General features: G+C 45.5%; 1 protein-coding gene across 3 annotated transcripts in view; it reads right to left on the reverse strand.

The window, feature by feature from the left end:
- Positions 1-3,531: 3,531 nt before the first annotated feature.
- Positions 3,532-17,928, reverse strand: part of UBXN2B (UBX domain protein 2B) — a 42,496-nt gene continuing 28,099 nt past the window's right edge. For 2 of the 3 annotated variants that reach the window (XM_055286351.2, XM_055286352.2), the window contains 2 exons: positions 8,902-9,063; positions 3,532-7,600 (listed from right to left, as the gene is read on the reverse strand). In XM_055286351.2, the coding sequence (XP_055142326.1) occupies positions 7,438-7,600; positions 8,902-9,063 (325 nt within the window). In that variant the 3' untranslated portion in view covers positions 3,532-7,437. Of the gene's footprint in view, positions 7,601-8,901; positions 9,064-10,432; positions 10,493-17,928 lie in introns of all 3 variants that reach the window. The other variant, XM_055286350.2, reaches the window with a different exon arrangement.

Genomic DNA, 17,928 nt, shown 5'->3' on the forward strand with positions numbered 1-17,928 from the left:
CATCTCTGATACGACCAAAAATACCATGACAGGACGTGCAACCCAACTTTTGCTTTCTTACATTTCCAACATCACCCGTTACACAAACAATAAAAAGCCCATACACGGCCCTGTAACCACAAATACTATTTTAACTTTCCAAGCCCCTTTATGCATACAATGCAACCTGTCATCTGGCCTGCTTCTAGGGCACCTACCACCACATCAGTGTAATTACACCTCACAACTTCAAGCCCCAATGGATCATGCTAGCTTTCAAGTCACCCAAACAGCTCCATTCAACCAGCCTGTCCGCTTCTCTGGGCCCCCCAAAATCATCACCTCCTCCCTAATCAACAAACAGTCCCGGTTCTGTAATGGCAGACATACTCCCTGCATGATCATTCACCCCTGGACTCCCTGCAGCAGCGCCCCCACCACTAGTGAGTGCCTTCTCATCCCCTCTTTCAATCGCTCTCTCGAATGGCTCCTAGTAGATACAAAACGTTTTTTTCCTTCAATGGGAAAATAAAACACAGGGAGCCACTCAGTTTACTCCCAACACCCCTTTCCAGCCACTCACTGGAGCCACCTTAGCAAGTACTCTAGGAGTATGGGAGAATGAAAACAACAAACTCACACACCTTTTTAACATACATAACGAGTTCTGTCTACCCAGCCAAGGCATATTCTTCTTATGTGGAATGTCAACCTATATCTGCCTCCCCACTAACTGGACAGGCACCTGCACCTTAGTCTTTCTAAGCCCCCACACTGACATTGCCCCAGGGAATCAGACCTTATCAGTACCCTTCAAAGCTCAAGTCCGTCCGCGAAGAGCTGTGCAACTAATACCCCTACTTATAGGATTAGAAATAGCCACTGCCACAGGGACTGGAATAGGCGGCTTGTCCACGTCATTATTCTACTACCACACCCTCTCAAAAGATTTCTCAGACAGTTTACAAGAAATAACAAAATCTATCCTTACTTTAAAATCTCAAATAGACTCTTTAGCAGCAGTGACTCTCCAAAACCGCCGAGGCCTAGACCTCCTCACTGCTGAGAAAGGAGGACTCTGCATCTTCTTAGGGGAAGAGTGTTGTTTTTACACAAATCAGTTAGGGATAGTGCGAGATGCTGCCCAGCGTATACAGGACAAGGCTTCTGAGATCAGACAACGCATCTCAGATTCTCGTTCCTTCTCCTGGGACACTCTAAAAATGCCTCTTTTAGCTTGGGTCCTACCGTTTCTCGGACCCCTCTTAGGCATAGCGGCCTTGTGTATTCTCCTCCCTTGCCTAATAAAGTTCATACAACAACGAATCTCCTCCTTGTCTAACCAGACTTTTAACCAGCCTCTCATCAGGCACTACCAACTCCTAGCAACCGAGGAAGACTAAGAGGACTCCCGTACCTATGGCCTCCGCCTCCAGGACCCGTAATTTCTTAGATTTCCTCCAGGCCCTCCAAGAAGATACGTGGCTCATAGCAGGTCCTTCCCTGCCATACGGATGGCTCGTGTTCATAGATGACCTCTACTTACAAGGGACATTTTAGACTTCACACCCCGGGAAGTGTTCACCTTCAGCGCCGTCTTCTTTGGCTTCCTGCTGTTGCTCTGCCCCTACAGTCCTCCAATATCCGTTCCCCACGACGCCCCCGTTCAGCAGGAAGTAGCCGGACGAACAGCGACGCCCACCTCCCCACTTCTTAAAAAACAAAAAAGGGAGGAATGTTAGGTAACAAGAGCACCCTAATGGCGCTGGTTCCGGGTTCTTCCTCCCCAACACAGGCCGGCCAAAAGGAGCCAATCAGAGGTCACGCCTTCCCGCCTCAGCCTAGACACAGCCCCTCAGCCAACCAGCGACCCCCACGTAACGTCCCTAGGCATAAAAGACGGAGGCTGCAGAGCCCTCGCTCTCTTTCTTCTTCCGCTTCAGCTCTCCCTCGGACTCCTCCAATAAAGATCTCTTGACTGCAACCGGTGTGGCGTGGTCTGAGTCTGAGCCTACAGAGTCACCCTTTCACATACATATACATGGTTACACATGTGTACTAGGACTCTTTTTATAAACTATTTGAGTTAGAAGATACTTCAATTAAAAACTTTACAGAGGATTATAGAAATTATTAGCTTTTATGACAATATTGGTCACATATATATTCACATCATTGATCAGGGACACTCTTAAGGGGCAAACACTAATACAGGATATAGAAATAAATTATCTAGGCAGATAGTGAGGGCAAAAGAGTCCTCAGCAGAACTTCCCTTTTAACAAAAAGCAGCCCTAGAAATCATTTCTTTTCTAACGAAGAGCAGCCTGAAAGATCGAGCTGCAAACATAGGTAAGGAGGCTGGAAGCTTGCACGGGAGGATGCCTGCAGCTGCGCCAATAGAAAAGGGTTACCTGGGGGCCAGACATGTCCATCATGGAAACTCCATCTTCCGTTTTTTGTTAGCATGTGTACAGTAAGAAATGAGCAACAGGGAGAAGCTCAGGCAGAGAACCCACCTGCATAATAAAAGATTGGGGTGGGGGCTGCCAGAGATTTACACCCTATGCAGATGGCACACCTCTTCCTAACTGGCTTTTTGCACCGTATGTACATCAGACACTACCTCCCCACTAGCTCATCTATAAAACCCCCTGCATTTCACCACGGATCAGCAACCAATTTTTCCAGGACCCCTCTTGGTAGCAGAGCTATTCTCTCTTTTGCCTATTAAACTTCAGCTCTTAACCTCACTCTGTGTGTCTGCATTTTTTATCTCTGTGGCTGTGAGACGAACCTTAGGGGTCGCCCCAGACAAGGCCGCTTCAACATGATGCACTTTTTAACAACATATGTTGCATGAACCCCAAATACCTGAGACAGGTCTCAATTTAGGAAGTTTATTTTGCCAAAGTTAAGGATGCGCAAGTGTGACACAGCCTCGGGAGGTCCTGATGACATGAGCCCAAGGTGGTCGGGGCACAGCTTGGTTTTATACACTTTAGGGAGACATAAGACATCAATCAATATATGTAAGATGGACATTGGATCAATATGGAAAGGCAGGACAACTCGAAGTGTGGGAGAGGACATCCAGGGCACAGGTAGATAAGATACAAATAGTCGCATTCTTCTGAGTTTCTGATTAGCCTTTCCAAAGGAGGCAATCAGACAGGCCTTTATCTCAGTGAACAGAGATAACTGAATAGAATGAATGGGAGGCAGGTTTGTGCTAAGCAGTCCCCAGCTTGACTTTTCCCTTTAGCTTAGTGATTCTGGGGTCCCAAGATTTACTTTCCTTTCACAGTTGTGACAAGGTTTTCAGAAATACATTGTGGCAAAAAAGCAGCACCTGAACCTTTTTATTTGGGTAGAATAAAAACAGAAAGAGTAACAGGATATTCAGATAACACTGCTACAACCAGTTCCTTCTCTGTCCCTGACAAAGGTGCACCAAGGGAAATTAAACCACAGGAAATATTATTCATGTTAAAACAATCTATTCAGGCACTCAAAACTACAAATCAAAGAAAATTTGAAAAACCTTTCCAGTAAGTTTCAGTGAAAACATTCTTTATTAGTAAGCAGACATTTCAAACTTTTTGATTACATACATCATGCAAAATGACTGACCTCACAGATGGTTGTCTGTTCATTGTGACATCTTTTTTGAGATGATTATAAATTTAAGATGACTGCAGTAGTAAAAATAATTCATGAAAATGACTCTCAATGAAGCAAAACACTACATAGCACACATGAAATACTGTTTTATCCCTCCTGGATGTTTAATTCTCTCCTAATGTAAATCTCTATCTTGGAAGACTATTATATACAAAAATGGCAGTTGTTTTTGCGTGTGCATCTATAGGCACTCAACTGATAAAAACAAGAAAATTTCAAATACTTTTACAAGGATTGGTTATTTTTCCTGTTTTGTTAATCCAAAACAGGACAATGCCCTTTGATTTACAATGTTTAATTCTTTTAAGAAATCATTGTCTTCGGCAGATGATTTTGACCCATGAAAAAGTTGTTTTACCCCTGGTAATCTTTTTGAAATGGGGCTGGCTGTTATACATTACCCAAGTTGTTTTCAGTAAGTGAAAAGGTGTAGGGCTTATTTTGAGAATTCCTCTATATTACGGCACTGAGAAAACTTCTCTGCAGTGGTGGGCTCACCACTTTCATCCTGTGGTAGTTCTGGTAGCACTCCCAGTGTGAAAACCCTAGCACAGGTAAATTCACCTCTTTGAAATAAACAGTGACCTTGGAGAAAGGTGAATTCCAAATCTAGTAGGATATTCAAGTCATCTGGCAGAGAAGCAGGCATAAAAGACTTTTCTAGGTACCTGGGGTGCTGCTGTAACAAATCCCTAAAAGTGGAAAAGTGGCTCTGGAATTGGGCAGTAGGTAGAGGCTGGAAGAATTCTGAGGAGCATGCCAGAAAAGAAGCTAAATTGCCTTAAACAGACTGTTAGTAGAAATATGGAATGTTAATGCTAGGGCGGCCTTGAAGAAAGGAGCATAATAGAGAATACCCCGATTGCCATAGAATATCTAAATCATCATGAATAGACTGTTGGTAAAAAATGAGGAATATGTTATTGGAAAAGTGGAGGAAAGGAGTCCTTGTTACATAGTGGCAAAAAGCTAAGCTGAATTGTGTCTTGCAGTTTTGTGTAAAGCAGAACTTTTAAGTGATGATTTCAATATTTAGCTGAGGATATTTCCAAGCGAGCTGTGGAAGGTACAGCCTGCTGTCTTCTTGCTGATTACAGTAAAATGTGGAAGGAGGTAGATAAATTGAGAGAAGAACTGTTAAATATAAAGAAACCAGGACTTGATGATTTGGGAAATTCGTGGCCTATTCAAATGGCAAAAGCCACTAAAACTAAGATTCACTGTCAGGACAGCCTTCTCTAGAGAAACTGATGAAGATATGGCTGTATAACCTTTAGCTAATACTTCAGAAACATCAAAAGGTCTGAATATCAGGTCACACACAAGACTCTTTGAAGATATTAAGGGTGTGAATCATAAATCCTCTCAGCTATTTCAGAAAAAGCCAAAAACAGAGACAGGATTTTCCAGGAAAGATATGTGAGGAGCCTCCTATCTAAATGAGTGCATCCCCGTGACATATGTAAGAGACCCACAAGTTTCTTGACAACGTTATAGCAGCAGAAGCACCACCATTTTTAACAGAAAGCTTTAGAGAATATAAAAGAAGAAACAAACTGATAAACTGATAGCTGCAAGCGTGTGCTACCTTTTGTGAAAAAGTAAAGATGACTCTGAGACAGTCAACAAGCTCAGAGAACAGCAGTGAGCTGAAGATTACTCCCAGGCCTTGAAACTTAAAGGAGGGTGCCTGGCTGGTTTTGTAAACTGATTGGTGCTAATGGCTCCTTTTTTCATCCCAATTTCTGCTTTTTGAATAGGAATGTGTATAACTATTATTGTCTGCCTGTCATGCCATCATACTTGGGAACAGATAACTTGTTTTCTAGGTTCACAAGTGCACAGATGGAATTATGCCTCAGAAATCACACATATCCTCTCCCAAACTTAATTTAGATGGCTTTAATGTGAGATTTGAGACTTTTGAGTTGGTGAGACTCAGATAAGATTTTGGATTTAGAGTTGATGCTGTAATTATGGGTTGTGACTTTTGAGCGCCTATGAGTGACGCAAATTTGCTTGTGATGAATCTGAATCTTTAACACAGGGGTGGAGCGGGGGGGTGGGTAGGAACTGTAGTAGGCAAGAATAATGTTCCATGTAAAATGTTAATGTCCTAATCTCCAAACCTGTATGTAACCTTAGATGGTAAAAGAGATTTTGCAGATGTAATTAAGGTTACTATGGATTTCAAGACGGGGAGATAAGCCGAGATTATCCAGTGGGCCTAATTTAATCATGAGTCCTGCAGAGAACCTCTCCACGCTGGTGTCAGAGATATGTGGTAACAGAAGGGTCATAGAGATGAAACAGCGCTGGTTTTTAAGATGGAAGAAGGAGGCCACAAGCCAAGGAATGAAGATGTCCTCTAGAAGGTGGAATGACAAGGAAATGATTCTCCTGTAGAGCCTCCTAAAGGAATGCAACCCTGCCAACAAATTGATCTTAGCACCGCGAAACTCCTAACCTATAGAATTGTGAAGATAATAAATTTGTGCTATTTTAAGCCACATTTTGTAACTTGTTATGGTGGCAATGGAAAACTAACCAGAAGCGATAACTAAGGATGAAATGGTGTCCGGGAAAAAGGAAAAGCTTCTGGCTTCAGCAGAAATACAAATACTTATGCTGGTAATTCTTTAGATCTAGTGTGTCCGACAGAATTTACATTCCTGTATTTCTACACTAGTCTTGTTCTGGAGAAGACATTCTAGGTTGAGCACATAGAAGAGTATTTAGTGTATACAGTGAGTTTCCTAGAAAAATGTGTTGAATGAATAAATGAATGTGATCAATGCAAGCTCTGGGAGGAACTGTAATTACTTGATTTTAAAATGTTGTTGCTGTTTACCATATCTTCTTAAGAACTGCTGACCTTTAGGCTGGGTGTGGTGGCTAATGCCTGTAATCCCAGCACTTTGGGAGGCTGAGGTGGGTGGATCATCTGAGGTTGGGAGTTCGAGACCAGCCTGATCAACATGGAGAAATACAAAAATTAGATAGGCGTGGTGGCACATGCCTGTAATCCCAGCTACTTGGGAGGCTGAGGCAGGAGAATCTTTTGAACCTGGGAGGCACAGGTTGTGGTGCACAGAAATTATGTCATTGCACTCCAGCCTGGGCAACAAGAGCAAAACTCCGTATCAAAAAAAAAAAAAAAAAAATTGCTGACCTTTATGTGTTTAAGTTCACAACAGTCATAATTCTGTAAAACACAAGGCAAAACTGTAGTTTCTGATAGTAGTAATATATCTAAATCAGTAAGTAAAAAGGATGTGTAAAATCTTAATAGGAGAAATAATTATTGTATGATCAATTTCAAAATCAAAGTAAGACACGTTTCAGTATATATTATAGACAAATTTTCAACTTATTTGATCAAAAGATTTCTTAATGGCTGTTGGTCAATGCTGCATCAAGAAACTTTAGTGCAAATTTTACCAAATGCATTTATCAAAAAGGGGTTTTGTTCATTTTTTTCTGCAAACAAATGTTACATTAACACTAAGCACGTAACAAACTGATTTGCCTAGAAATCCAAAAACTATCAACATAAGCCAGTCCTTCAACTAAAAACTCAAACATACTTATCTCAAGGTCTATTCCTAATCCAAATTTGTCTATATTCAGATTGGAAGACAGAATAGCAATAAAACCAAAATTTATCTGTAAAAATAATAAAAATAATTTGGTTGTTTTTAATGCTGAAGTATTGTCCTTATTAATATGGCACATCATCTATTCCCACATGCTACTGCATGGACAGGAACAATATTATTTTAGTTGCTGGAGTAACACAGTGTTAAGAATATCTGCTTCTAGCAGTGTCAGGCTTTCATCTGTTAGCTCTTTATTCGGAAATGAAGTCACAAGAATAAAGTCAAGAGCTGCAAATTCAGGACGAGACTGTACAATAAAGTTCCGGACATCCAGGATCCTGAAGAAGTAAGATAAAAATAATTTGTAATATAAAAAATCACTATTTTCATGTAAACTTAAAACTGAATCATAATAAAAATCACAAAATTTTAATCTTTATATAAAGGTGTTGTAATTTTCTTTAATATATAGTATTTCAATTAAAGGATTTATCTTAGGCTTCAGTTAAAAGGTAAAATAACTTTAGTGTGTACTTAACATTTACTTTTCCTGTAAAATGGAAACAATCTCCAGGTAAGTTATGCATAAAGTAAGTGTACTAACGTTGTTATTTTAAAAGTGCAGGTCCAGCTGGGCACGGTGGCTCACGCCTGTAATTCCAGCACTTTGGGAGACAGAGGTGGGCGGATCACTTGAGGCCAGGAGTTCAAGACTAGCCTGGCTAACATGGTGAAAACCCTGTCTCTACTAAAACCAGAAAAAATTAGCTGGGCATGGTGGTGGCTGCCTGTAATTCCAGCTACTCAGGAGGTTGAGGTATGAGAATTGCTTAAATTTGGAAGTCGGAGTTTGTAGTGGGCTGAGATCCCGCCACTGCACTCCAGCCTGGGAGACAGAGTAAGACTCTGTCTCCAAAAAAAAAAAAAGTGCAGGTCATACTTTTTTCAGAGTATAAAATATGTTAGCAGCATATGACCCAGAAAAAGGTAACTATGATTGGCCTGTGACAAGGTGAGTCTAAAACTATGAAATATGTTATCATAGGAATAATTTTAAAAAATTACTCTCACATAAACATAGTAATTCAACCAAAATCATAAATACATCTGTTAGAGTCTTACTTCAATGGACAAATCAAATGTTGATGTACAAATCAATATTAAAGAAACATTTAAAACTATCTGAAGTTCTTGACAAAAGTTCAATTAAACTTGATTTACAATACACATTTATATTATGAAGTATTTGCTATACAGAAAATTAATCCCAATCAAAATTATCACAAATATTTAAATGAATAAAGTCCCCAAAAGGTTTTACTATGTTAAATTAAATCTGATTCTACTTCATATAGTTTTAGTAAAAACGTAAAACTATAGTTCTTAATTTATTTTTGTGTGATATCTGAGATCACATTAGAATTTGGATAGTTTATAGAGACTGTTTAAATACCACATATTTCATTTCTTATACACAGCTATTGTCCTTTTAAAAATGTTTTTTCTCTCAAAAACTTACTTCAAAAGTAAACCTAAAGAATATCATATTCTTCATTACTCAAGTCACATACAGTTTTACTTAGATAAGCAATCCAGTGTATGTAACAGTAAACAGGACACTGTTGGTAAAGAGGCTTACCTATGTGTACTATTGAATCTTTGTATCAAACGACTCCCATCTGCTAACCTGATTTGAATTTTTGTTGTTGGCACTGAATCATCAATAAGAACAACTGCATTAAGTATTGATTTATCCTCCTCTTCTGGAGAAGAAGGGGTACTGACTATTTCAGGTGTAAGGCTAAAAAAGAAGAATTAAAGAATTAGAACACAAATCTGAATATGTAAAATATGTGACAAACTGAAGACAGCAGATACACACTTAGAACATGGCTTCATTTGAGTCTCCTATAGTTCTTTCAACCTCTTTCATTATATTAAAGTTATTTTGGATCCTATGATTCTTATTTGGTTTATCTAATCTCTCTTAAAAGCCTAACTTCGGCCGGGCACGGTGGCTCACGCCTGTAATCCCAGCACTTTGAGAGGCTGAGGCGGGTGGATCACGAGGTCAGGAGATCGAGACCACAGTGAAACCCCGTCTCTACTAAAAAAAAAAAAAAAAAAAAACAAAAAATCAGCTGGGCGCGGTGGCGGGTGCCTGTAGTCCCAGCTACTTGGGAGGCTGAGGCAGGAGAATGGCGTGAACCCGGGGGGCAGAGCTTGCAGTGAGCTGAAATCGTGCCACTGCACTCCAGCCTGGGTGACAGCAAGACTCCGTCTCCAAAAAAAAAAAAAAAAAGAACTAACTTTGCATCCTTTCCTCATTTAACTGTCTGCAACTTCATCACTGTTTAGCAAACCAGTTTTATTTAGAAATATGAGCAACTCTGACTTAGTGTCAAAGAATCACTAAGAGCACAGGCAGACATGGTTTCACATCCCAGGTATGTCAATTGTGTAAAGTTGGGTAAGTACATCAATCATTTTGAATCCCAGTTTTATCATTTATAAAGTGAGGGAATAATACTATGTTATGAAGGTATATTATATCAGTAAGTCCTTAATATTATGCCTAGAACACAGTGTTTCAACGGGTGCCAGCTTTTGTGTACATATTATCAGCACTAAATTCATTTAATTTAAACTTGGTTAATATTACTTAAAAATATCTGATTCAAGCACTGCTTTGCAAAAGCGAAACAACTTCTAAGTACTAGTGAGGAATAAAATGTTATTACATGATAATAAATTCATAATGAAGCTTGATAGAACATCTTACCATTTGAAATTGGTTACTAGTGACCCGTAGCATTGCTGTCTTAGCCCCTTCTAACACTAGCAGGATGATCAGCCAGTATATGCCAAAAGTGAATGCCAAAAATAGAGGAGTGCTCTTTTGGTTAAATAATTAAAATAAATTTAGCTCAATTTTCTCAGTCATCTCAAGGAATTTTTGATAGCCTTGAAGTTTTTTCTCTTGAACACTGAGATTTAGATGGTTTCCTATAGATTATTTTCTTCTGGAAGAAAGACACACATATATCTACATATTACTAGTATAAAAGTTCTATGAGCATCTGGGCTTTAGTCCAATCTAAATCATCATGACTCTTACTCCTATTCAAAAAGTTTCTCTCTCAGAGTACACAGTAAAGTGATAAAATTACCTGGTAATAACTGCTGACACTTTCTCTTTCTTTAGCCATTTCCTGACGCTAATTTTAGAACTGATTTGAGGATACATAAAAATATACATAAGGTTAAAATTATGACTTACAATAAATGATCAGATATTAAGGAATTTCTTTTCAATTTGGAATTGAGGGCCTAAGTAATTGCACTGCCAATCTGGTTTACTGTGCCAACAGTCCAGCGTTTCTTATACAAGGGAGGGGGATGAAAATCCAAGAGAAAAGACATGAGACACTGAATGCAAAGGTCCTCTTTACCTCCGCCTCACTGATAACCAGGTACACACATTATCATCGTCACTACCACCATTACCACCTCTGCCACATGCATTATTTCATTTACATCAGCCTAGGAAGCAGTGTTAACAGCATGGTTCCCAGAGCTGGATTACCTGGTTTCAATCCCAACTCTGCACTTATTCTGTGACACCAGGCAAGTCACTTACCCTTATTGTGCCTGAAAGACAACAGCAGCAGTGTTGTAAAGATTAAATTAATTAGGACACATAAGCACTTCAAATGGTGCTTTTATATAGTTGGTACTACTAAAAGTTGGCTATTAGCATTATAATTATCCTAACAACAACTCTGGAAAAAAAAAAGTTACCCCCAATATTCCTATTGGTAAGTGAGAGAGCTGAGGTTTATCTTGGGCTCTTTCCACACACCAAGTTGCCTCCCTGTTATTTTTGTAATCTACTGCTTTCTGTTTAAGGCAGATTCTGACCAGGTATGCTTTTTCTCAGAACAGAAAATACAGGATGGGGAAGCTAGGTAAGAAAATGTGTGTATGTGACAATGAAACTATTGTATATGGAATAGTAACATTTGAGAACTGGAATGGATGGACTTTCAACATAATTTAGGCCAACCATATCATTTTATCTAAAAGAAACCAAGTCACAGAGAGACTAAAAGACATGCTCAGAACCACACAGATAGATAGCTGGACAAGCTGCTAGTGTGGTATTAAAAAACCAGTTTAAAAAGTTATGTTAATTAATTTACTTTATTTATTTATTTTTCTGGGATGCAGTGTTGCTCTGTTGCCCAGGCTGGAGTGCAGTGGTGTGATCTCAGCTCACTGCAACCTCTGCCTCCTGAGTTCAAGTGATTCTCCTGCCTCAGCCTCCCAAGTAGCTGGGATTACAGGTGCCTGTCACCACGTGCAGCTATTTTTTTTTTGTATTTTTTGTATTTTTAGTAGAGATGGGGTTTTGCCATGTTGGCCAGGCTGGTCTTTAATTCCTGATCTCACGTCATCTGCCTGCCTCGGCCTCCCAAAGTGCTGGGATTACAGGTATGAGCCACTGTGCCCAGGCAAGTTATGTTAATTCTAATATTTAGCTGTCAAAATCACATCTGTTTGCTATTTAAAACTTTCTCCGTATCATTCAATTGTTCAAGCCATAGTAAAACTTTTACATTAAAAAGAAAATTTTTTAAGAAAGAAAAATTAATTGGTACAACAAGGTTTGTAGGCAAATGGCAGGAAAGGATGTAGGTTGTAATTCCCTCAGACAGGAGGAGAAACACCCTCTTCTTCAAACTTATGGAGGGAGAAGAGGATGGAAATGACCAGCTTGAAGGCTGGTGGGAAACATAATAAGAATGTGAATTCCCATCAGGTTCTATTTTCTCAATGAAGCTGGAAGCAAAGAAATTTGCTGAGAGTGAGGGGCAGGGGTCGAGGAGGGGGTTTAGGAAAGCAGCTCAGGCCTGTGAGACTGGCAAGGCACAGCACTGCCTGCTCAGCACAGCTGAGACTGTCCCCAGAAGTACTGAGTCGCAAGGGGCTGACAATCCAGTCAGGCTTCAGTCAGGCCACAGCTGTTGAAGAGCTGAGATAAGGTAAGGCTTTGAAGTTTTAAAGAGAGCCCTCAGGGTCTAGGGCCCCAGATGAAGTCAAATCTCAGGTGAGTGAGAGTGGCAAGCACAATCTTTTGAAGAGAACAGTAGGACAAACAGGCAGTGACTGTTTCTTCTGCAGAAAGATCAGCTTCAAATCATGATTTTTATCATTACACACGCCAGCTCAAAAGCCTGCCAAGAATGCCTATTCGCTAGTCCTCCCTATTAAAAATGACTCCGTGATTTTGTAGGTCTTTTACTTGTTAGGCACTACTCTAGCTCAACAAACTAATTTTTATTCAATAATACAGTTTGTTCTACCATTGCAAATTTGCAGTTTTATATCTATGGTTTGCTTTCTTCTATTATGTGAGGGTACTATGTAACATTTTTACGGCATTTTGGTTTGCACCATAATTGTACATCACATGAAAAGTTTCAGTTCCTATCTGTGTAACATTCTGTGTGTAATCAGACTGCCATCTATGGAAGACAATAGATTATTTTCCTTTGTTTTACTTGCCTCTTTTTATTTCCTGCTCAGTAAATAATTGTCTTGAACTCTTGAGAACCAAGCCATTTTAGAAAGTTACTTTCTAAATGAAGGTTAACTATTAAGCTTTTAATATATTTCTTAATGTAAATCTTTAATATAAAATGTTCTATGTAATTCTTCACTTTAGAATATATGATATTTGCTTATTCAACATTTGGGTTTGTGTACACATAGTCTCACATCTTCATGCTATCTCCTTCCGTTAGAAGCTGAAAATTCTAAAGACTCCATCTCTCAGACTCTTTGCAGCTAGGATTTCATGATTCTACCCTTCCACCAAGCAAACAAACATACACTTGTTTGGCAGAAGTAAGCACTGCAAAGTGGAAACTCTGTAGCTCTTCTGGTTACTAAGGTGGTGGAGGCATTTATTTCTTCTATGATGGAATGTTCTAGTATCTAGTCCCTAGTTTCATGGGCACCGAGCACCTGACTGGGGGACATAGTTGTTTTCTCTGGAACACTCTTCTACTGTGTTTGTTTCTCCTGGCTAAGGAAAGCTTGGTTTGCTGGTCTCTTCCAGATATTCTATAAACTACACAAGATCCTGTAAGAAACCTATTACTACCGGCAAGTACATTCTGTTTTCTATAATCAAAATCTTGATCAATATGGCTAGTAAATTAACATGGCATTATTACCACTGATCTGTCACTTTCTTCCATCAGTTTCTTTCTTTTCTGTTATTTTCTCTATTTGCCTTATAAGGAAAATGATTGGCCTTTGTGAGATACTATCATCAGATAATATCATTATTTTCGTGAGTTTAATAATCACTGGCTCTCCTCAGCTGCCTTCCCTTTACGCTACCTTCTTCAATTCCAAGTCTAGATTTACTGTAGGTCTACTAACAAGGATGTGCAGTCTAACATTAATTCTTGGTCATACATTTAAATAATAGAGAAGGAATATGTATATAGCAAAGAGATGACTAGGCATTTTATCTGCATTCTAATTAAAAATCGTAATCTCAATAAATATTTTTTTTTTTTTTTTTTTTTTTTAAATGAGAGAGGGACTTTATATGGATCAGTGATAATAACTCAATCCTCTATTTGACAAAGAAGAGGGAGAAGGAAGAGGAAGAAAAAGAAAGTGGGATAAAGGATCAGAAAGGGAGGAAAATAGAAAAAATTAGAGTATGACTCCAGGGTAGACCTGTTTTGTTGTCATTGAGTTGGTTGGTTGGTTTGTCTGTTGTATTCTTCATGTTTCGCCAAGTTGGCCAGACTGGTCTCGAACTCCTAGCCCGAAGTGATCAACCCGCCTCGCCCCCCAGAGTGCCGGGACCACAGGCGTGAGCCACCACGTCCAGCCCCCACATTGCTTCTGGCCTCCGTGGTAGACCTCCCAGACGGAGCGGCCAGGCAGAGGAGCTCCTCACTTCTACCCAGACACGGGGCGGCCGGGCAGAGGGGCTCCTCACTTCCCAGACGGGGCGGCCAGGCAGAGACGCTCCTCACTTCTTCCCAGACGATAGGTGGACGGGCAGAGGCGCTCCTCACTTCCCAGACGATGGGTGGCCGGGCAGAGGCGCTCCTCACTTCCCAGACGATGGGTGGCCAGGCAGAGGCGCTCCTCACTTCCCAGACGATGGGCGGCCGGGCAGAGGCGCTCCTCATCTCCCAGACGATGGGTGTCCGGGCAGAGGCACTCCTCACTTCCCAGATGGGGCAGCCGGGCAGAGGCGCTCCTCACTTTCCAGATGATGGGTGGCCGGGCAGAGGCGCTCCTCACCTCCCAGACGATGGGTGGCCTGGCAGAGGCGCTCCTCACCTCCCAGACGATGGGTGGCCGGGCAGAGGCGCTCCTCACCTCCCAGACGGGGCGGCCGGGCAGAGGCGCTCCTCACTTCTTCCCGGACGGGGCGGCCGGGCAGAGGCACTCCTCACTTCTTCCCGGACGGGGCGGTCGGGCAGAGGCGCTCCTCACTTCTTCCCGGACGGGGCGGCCGGGCAGAGGCGCTCCTCACTTCCCAGACGGTGGGTGGCCGGGCAGAGGCGCTCCTCACTTCCCAGACGATGGGTGGCTGTGCAGAGGCGCTCCTCACTTCTTCCCGGATGGGGCGCCCGGGCAGAGGCGCTCCTCATTTCTTCCCGGACGGGGCGGCCGGGCAGAGGCGCTCCTCACTTCCCAGACGGGGCGGCCGGGCAGAGGCGCTCCTCACTTCTTCCCGGACGGGGCGGCCGGGCAGAGGCGCTCCTCACTTCTTCCCGGACGGGGCGGCCGGGCAGAGGCGCTCCTCACTTCTTCCCGGACGGGGCGGCCGGGCGGAGGCGCTCCTCACTTCTTCCCGGACGGGGCGGCCGGGCGGAGGCGCTCCTCACTTCTTCCCGGACGGGGCGCCCGGGTGGAGGCGCTCCTCACTTCTTCCCGGACGGGGCGGCCGGGCGGAGGCGCTCCTCACTTCTTCCCGGACGGGGCGGCCGGGTGGAGGCGCTCCTCACCTCCTCCCGGACGGGGCGGCCGGGCAGAGGCGCTGCTCACTTCCCAGACGGGGCGGCCGGGCAGAGGCGCTCCTCACTTCCCAGACGGGGCGGCCGGGCAGAGGCGCTCCTCACTTCCCAGACGGGGCGGCCGGGCAGAGGCGCTCCTCACTTCCCAGACGATGGGTGACCGGGCAGAGGCGCTCCTCACTTCTTCCCGGATGGGGCGGCCGGGCAGAGGTGCTCCTCACTTCTTCCCGGATGGGGCGGCCGGGCAGAGGCGCTCCTCACTTCTTCCCAGATGGGGCGCCCGGGCAGAGGCGCTCCTCATTTCTTCCCGGACGGGGCGGTCGGGCAGAGGCGCTCCTCACTTCCCAGACAGGGCGGCCGGGCAGAGGCGCTCCTCACTTCTTCCCGGACGGGGCGGCCGGGCAGAGGCGCTCCTCACTTCTTCCCGGACGGGGCGGCCGGGCAGAGGCGCTCCTCACTTCTTCCCGGGCGGGGCGGCCGGGCAGAGGCGCTCCTCACTTCTTCCCGGGCGGGGCGGCCGGGCAGAGGCGCTCCTCACTTCTTCCCGGGCGGGGCGGCCGGGCAGAGGCGCTCCTCACTTCTTCCCGGGCAGGGCGGCCGGGCAGAGGCGCTCCTCACTTCTTCCCGGACGGAGCGGCCGGGCGGAGGCACTCCTCACCTCCCAGACGATGGGTGGCCGGGCAGAGGCGCTCCTCACCTCCCAGACGGTGGGTGGCCGGGCAGAGGCGCTCCTCACCTCCCAGACGGTGGGTGGCCGGGCAGAGGCGCTCCTCACTTCCCAGACGGTGGGTGGCCGGGCAGAGGGGCTCCTCACTTCCCAGACGGTGGGTGGCCGGGCAGAGGCGCTCCTCACCTCCCAGACGGTGGGTGGCCGGGCAGAGGCGCTCCTCACTTCCCAGACGGTGGGTGGCCGGGCAGAGGCGCTCCTCACTTCCCAGACGGTGGGTGGCCGGGCAGAGGCGCTCCTCACTTCCCAGACGGTGGGTGGCCGGGCAGAGGCGCTCCTCACTTCCCAGACGGGGCGGCCGGGCAGAGGCACTGCTCACTTCCCAGACGGGGCGGCCGGGTAGAGGCACTCCTCACTTCCCAGACGGGGCGGCCGGGCAGAGGCGCTCCTCACTTCCCAGACGGGGCGGCCGGGCAGAGGCGCTCCTCACTTCCCAGACGGTGGGTGGCCGGGCAGAGGTGCTCCTCACTTCCCAGACGGTGGGTGGCCGGGCAGAGGCACTGCTCACTTCCCAGATGGGGCGGCCGGGTAGAGGCACTCCTCACTTCCCAGACGGGGCGGCCGGGCAGAGGCGCTCCCCACTTCCCAGACGGTGGGTGGCCGGGCAGAGGCGCCCCTCACTTCCCAGACGGTGGGTGGCCGGGCAGAGGCGCTCCTCACTTCCCAGACGGTGGGTGGCCGGGCAGAGGCGCTCCTCACTTCCCAGACGGTGGGTGGCCGGGCAGAGGCGCTCCTCACTTCCCAGACGGTGGGTGGCCGGGCAGAGGCGCTCCTCACTTCCCAGACGGTGGGTGGCCGGGCAGAGGCGCTCCTCACTTCCCCGACGGTGGGTGGCCGGACAGAGGCGCTCCTCACTTCCCAGACGGTGGGTGGCCGGGCAGAGGCGCTCCTCACTTCCCAGACGGTGGGTGGCCGGGCAGAGGCGCTCCTCACTTCCCAGACGGGGCGGCCGGGCAGAGGTGCTCCTCACCTCCCAGACGGGGCGGCCGGGCAGAGGCGCTCCCCACCTTCCAGATGGGGCGGCGGCCGGGCAGGGGCTGCAATCCCAGCACCCTGGCAGGCCAAGGCAGGCGGCCGGGGGGTAGAGGCTGCCGCGAGGCCAGACCACGCCACCGCCCTCCAGCCCGGGCAACACCGAGCACTGGGTGAGCGAGACTCCGTCTGCAGTCCCAGCACCCCGGGAGGCCGAGGCGGGCAGGGCACTCGGCGTCAGGAGCTGGCGACCAGCGTGGCCAAGATGGCGAACGCGCGCCTGCATCCAAAGGAGAAAAGGCAGGCAGCGGCGGCGCGCGCCGGCAGTCCCAGGCAGTCCGCGGCGCGGGCAGCAGGAAGCCGAGTAGATTGCAGCCTGGGCCAGCGAGGGAAAGAAAGAAAAGAAAGAAAAGAAAGAAAAGAAAGAAAAGAAAGAAAGAAAGAAAGAAAGAAAGGAAGGAAGGAAGGAAGGAAGGAAGGAAGGAAGGAAGGAAGCCGTAATCTCAATAAATATTAAGTAAAAATGGGAAGTGCTAGAAAATTAATATATATGTTGATCACAACAAGAGGAGTAAAAACATAATATCATACAATTCAAGAGAAGCCTGGCCAGGCATAGTGGCTCATGCCTGTAACCCAGGCAGTTTGGCAGGCCAAGGCAGAAAAACAGCTTGAGGCCAGGAATTCAAGACCAGCCTGGGCAACACAGTAAGACAAGTATCTCTACAAAACCTAAAAATGAAAAAAAATTAGCTGGGCTCGGCAGTGCCTGTAGTCCTAGTCAGGAGAGTGGGGTAGGAAGCTTGCTTGAGCCCAGGAGGTCAAGGCTGCAGTGAACTATGACTGCACCACTGTACTCCAGTCTGGGCAACAGAGCAAGACCCCATCTCAAAAAAGAAAGAAAGAGAAG

This window comes from Symphalangus syndactylus, chromosome 7 (assembly GCF_028878055.3).
Source record: "Symphalangus syndactylus isolate Jambi chromosome 7, NHGRI_mSymSyn1-v2.1_pri, whole genome shotgun sequence".
Taxonomy (NCBI): domain Eukaryota; kingdom Metazoa; phylum Chordata; class Mammalia; order Primates; family Hylobatidae; genus Symphalangus; species Symphalangus syndactylus.